Source organism: Eurypyga helias, unplaced genomic scaffold (assembly GCF_000690775.1).
Source record: "Eurypyga helias isolate BGI_N326 unplaced genomic scaffold, ASM69077v1 scaffold24166, whole genome shotgun sequence".
NCBI classification, from domain to species: domain Eukaryota; kingdom Metazoa; phylum Chordata; class Aves; order Eurypygiformes; family Eurypygidae; genus Eurypyga; species Eurypyga helias.
In genome coordinates this window covers 10,849-15,617 of record NW_010257566.1, presented here as the reverse complement: position 1 = coordinate 15,617, position 4,769 = coordinate 10,849, and the positions used below count along the sequence as shown (strand labels likewise).

The 4,769-nt window shown below is 42.5% G+C and overlaps 1 protein-coding gene across 1 annotated transcript in view; it reads right to left on the bottom strand.

The window, feature by feature from the left end:
- Nucleotides 1-229: 229 nt before the first annotated feature.
- Nucleotides 230-4,769, bottom strand: part of SLC45A2 (solute carrier family 45, member 2) — a 14,346-nt gene continuing 9,806 nt past the window's right edge. The window contains exons 5-7 of the mRNA XM_010154069.1: nucleotides 4,340-4,463; nucleotides 3,268-3,473; nucleotides 230-454 (exon numbers count right to left, since the gene is read on the bottom strand). Of these exons, the coding sequence (XP_010152371.1) occupies nucleotides 230-454; nucleotides 3,268-3,473; nucleotides 4,340-4,463 (555 nt within the window). The remainder of the gene's footprint in view (nucleotides 455-3,267; nucleotides 3,474-4,339; nucleotides 4,464-4,769) is intronic.

The following is a 4,769-nucleotide window of genomic DNA, read 5'->3' as shown; positions in this document are numbered from 1 at the left end:
GCAGGAATGAAGTCATAAAGCAGTCAAAATACAGAAGCTTTCAATCTGAGGCATTAGGCAACCAGTTTTATGAAGTCTCCATTCTGTAAAGCTCTGGAATTGCAACTGCTCCGAGGAGGTAAGAGAGGAGGACATGACAGCGGTATCAGCACAGCAACAGCACCAGTGCTACTGGCCCAGGAAGAAAACACTCCTCTGGGGAGATTCCTTCCAATGGCTTCACACAGTCCTACTCCACGTATCGAACACAAAAAGCAACAAAGCAGCAGCCGATCAGTGCCACCATAGAGGCCGAAATCACCGTGACTGTGCTGCCGGCAACGCTAACCAAGAGCCCCAGGCCCACACCGAGAATGATCTGGGCCAGCTGGACCATGCAGGTGAGAGCAGCACAGTCAATGCCCTTCCCTCGCTCGTGCTCTTCAGCATGTTCCCCATCCTGCAGCTTCAGGCTCTGCAAATAAGCACAAAACAAAACCCAGAGAAATGAGACAGCGACGACAACTTGCGGCTCTCAGCCAATGCACTCATGACCCCCCAGGTGCAGCAAAACGGGCCAGTAGCTCTCTGCTTCCCTCCTGTTCTTTCTGCTTGTCCCACGGGGTTTACAGAATTGAAACAGAGATTTTACAAGTGATAATGAGCTTTCTAAGCTCCCCCCAGATTGTCCTGTTTCTCCCACCTGAAATTTTTCCCTCTATTCCTTCTCTCAAGGAAAGAATTGAAACTTCGTCAGAAAAAATAGCCATTTCCTTCAAGTTCAGGTCTATTTGAGCTCTGGAAAACAGACATTTCACAGTACAGAACACCTTGTCATGGATAACTTATCTCCAGGTCTTACGGTTGAAGGAGAGCCTCAAAGGGATGCTGAGTCACACATGTCCCACACACACACCACCATAATTCGTTATAATGGAGCACAGTGCTCTGAAGTTATGGCTCAAAGCACATGAAGGAGTTCAGTATTAAACCCAAATGCAATGCTTTTATTGCTGGAGAAAAAAGTAATCTGAAAGCAAATGTCCAGATTAGGATTATTCTACACTACCAAAGACCGTTAACTACTGATTATCTGTATATCTGCTATGATATACACAGCAGAGCAAAAGGCTTCATTTGTTATATACAAGCCTCTTGTATATAAGCACCCCGGGAGCTTGGTTGATCACTGCAACAGGTTGACTAGGAGGACATGGAGTCTTCATCCTTGGGAATATTAAAACCAGATTGAATATGAACCTGGGCAACCTGCTCCAGGTGGCCCCACTTGAGCAGGGGGTTTGGACTACACAGTCTCTGGAGGTCCCTTCTAACTTCAGCTGTTCTGTCATTCCCTCCAGGAAGGAACTGTTCTGTTTTATTGAGAAATTACATCATAGTTTACATATTTATTGTTCTTGCATAGGTTGTTGAATGAAGAAGGTTGCGTTGTAACACACAAGGGGTTTCTATGCTGTAGGATAGCTGTTCTGCTGTCTTCTGATATCCAAATGCTCCTGGCCATTAAGATGCTTTTTGAAAAACCTATTACACTGCCTTTGAGCTGTTAACACAAAGCTCAGAAGTACTGGAGACATGAAGTCTCTTCCTAATCCAGTAGACCAAATTGAATTTGGATCCTAGGGAACAGCAGCACGGAACAGGAGTTAAAATGGCAGTATTTTAAAAGGCAGCACATGATTTTGGTAGAATGCATAGTAAGGAAAAATGTCTGCTCTGTGTTGTGGAACCACACAGTCCTTTCACATGAAATATTTCCAATTTTAGACACAATTTTTTTGAATTATATCTATTTTGCTGGGCTGTGCCCGGTGTTCCTATGTGCCAGCAGTTCTGACCACAATTATATGAATGTGTAAATGAATGCAATCTCGCACTTGATGTTTCCTCTTTATTTTTTCTATCTTGTACATTATAGAAGATTTGAGACAAACCTAATTCTGTTAACAGAAGATCTAACACAGAATTATATATTATTTAACATCTGGCAGAGCAAGTACCATACAGCAAACAAGGAACAATTGGTTGTCTTACAAGTAACATTTGAATATATTAGTCTATTAAATACAAAGTCCATGCACACGTTAGCATATTTTATGTCACTTCTGTCCTGGAACAAATCTGAATCAGAGATAGGCTACAATTTTGCCTTTACTGCCTCTTTCTGAGTTGGCTGGCTCAAGGTTAGGACTGTGATCTCACCCTAAACTGGGTTCATTCCCTGTCCCTTGTTATATCTTTCTAATCGTTCTCTGTTGGAAGGAACAGAGAAATTATCTGAAGAATTAGGAATCAGACCTATGAAGTATTTAACTACACTGAGACATCCTCCTAGGATTTAACAGACTAAGAGTTTTCTTGTATTCATCATTCAGATGGTGGTGCTAAAAAGTTTTACAGAACAATAGGACATGTTCTCGAGGACTTGATCTAGCTCTGTGTTGGTCTCAACTATATTTCTATGTTGTTTTTCAATGGTTCAACATTTCCTTTATTAATTTCTTCTAATATCCCCAAATACAATGAGAACTTTCCTTAAGTCCTCCCAACTCTTCTTAATCCTTCTTGATTCCAGCTCTCTCACTAACTCGGGACTTGAGAAGACTTTTCCATTAAACAGCTCAACACTTTACACGACAGGAAGATCCTGCTGTGCCCAGTAACATGATATAAGAAATGCAATCTTTTCCATGTTTTCCTTGGAAACAGGATTTTATGCTGTGGACGTCCAAAAACCAATCCCAGACATTTAGAGAGATAATGAGAACACGGTATATGATTTAATACTGAACTATATAAAACTGTTGGTACTTGAACTTCATATCTTTATTAACTAACATCTTGTAACACTTTGCAGCTACCTAAAAATTCTGACAGCCTTTTTCAGTGTGGTTGCTATCCTTAGGAACTCAGAAGTCAAGTCCTCAGCTAACGCAGCTGGAAGGAAGGATACAAGGAAGGCAGCACTTGAAGGCATCACAAAGTGGAGCCCTGCTACCTGCTTACTGCCTGAACACATACCGTGATTGGTTTTGTTTCACTTGTGATGCTAAACAATTATTTGTCTCACTGCAGGACTGTTTGGAGAGTTGGAGCTGGGATCTTACCTCTCTCTGTCAGAAACTCTCCATTCATAATGTGTGTCATCATAAAAGGTTTGAAATTAAGATTAAAAGCTGTACACCAGTTCTATCCAGTTTTCTCCCCATACAGACTAAACAGACCCAGACAGATATAAACTTAACCTTCCTTAGACATTGAACTCACCTCTTCTTCCCTGTGATACTCTGCAATGAGGTGGAACGGCACCGTGTACAGTGTGCTGGACATGACACCAAAGAGGGAACATAGAGCCAGAGTGGAATAGACATTGGGAAACAAGCCAATTAACCCAGTACCCAGTCCAAAAAATAGGTATCCAATGAAATAAAGTCCCTTTAATCCTACGTACGGCAGAAGGATTTTCTGCAGGTCTGTGGAAAGAAAGAAAGTGATTTGGAAGTTGCCTCAAATTACTGCAGGTACAAACTTGCCAAAGAATACTTTTCTCTGGGGACAGTCTTATTATGGCATAGCCAGCTCCAGAGAACAAGTAGTTAACAACCATTCTGGAAGAAGCGCCTCACTGACAGCCTCAGACATTTCCGCCGTTTGATTATAATGCGGACATTTGGCATCAACCTCTGTCTGAGCTGAGAAAGGCGATACAGAAATGCCTGCAGCTAAGCTCCAAGGGGGAAAAGATTTCCCTCAAGCCTCTTTTAGATGCTCAGTTTAGCCCCCAAAATGCTACTCATCCAAGTTTTTGGATGACAAGTAGTTTTTATAATCCTCGGTAGGAGCTGTGGTGGAATCTGTCTGGGGACCTGTGCTAGCATACTTGTACATAACGCTGGAGAGCAAGGTCCATGCTCCTGGCTAGAACTTCTGCTGCATCCTGAAAGAGCTGTTTTGTGAGTGACGCAGGTAGGGAGAGGACATCAGAGGGACCTTCTGGAACCCACAGCTACCGCACTGCTAGGTGAAAGAGCATCTCAGAATGATGCCCAAGGCATCCATTTCCATCTGGCATTTAATGTCAAGATGATTTTCAGTGTTCAGGGTCAATTCACATGCAGAACAATGCCTTACTCCCAAAGCAAACCCTCATCATATGGTCAGGAACTGTTCACGTTAAGACATGAGTTTCTAACAATGCTGAGAATGTAGCATTTCTTGAAGTTTTAATGGGGAGGGGAACATTAGTTTGGCATTGCTTTATTTTTTAAAACAATGGCAAATAGCGAACAGTTTAAACTCTTTTAAAACAGTGTGTTGGAGTACATTCCCGGGTACTTACAAGAATAGACTGACGAAGAAACTGCATTGATGCACAGCCCCCAGCATCCCACCTCTACTCCTGCTTTGTAGGTAAGGTAAAGTGTGGAGTTATGAGGTGCGTAAGGATTACCCTGATATACCACCTGAAAGAGACCACAAAGATCACAAGAATCAAGGACTGCATGCACATAATACTTCGTTCTTATGGGAACGTGGGAACCAATACAGGGCCTCATCCCTGGTAGGAGGGATAATGAGCACCCAAGAAAACTCTTAATCAGGGCTCTAACCATCCTTTCACAGTTTTCCAGGTTTTGCACTCATTTCTCCCAGATTGTCTCATGCCAGGCTCCTCCTCATTTATTACCCTCTGCCTTTTCTTGGACTGTCCACTCCACACTGACTTGTTTGTTCTTTTTACTTTGGATGTCTTATTTCTCACTCTCCTC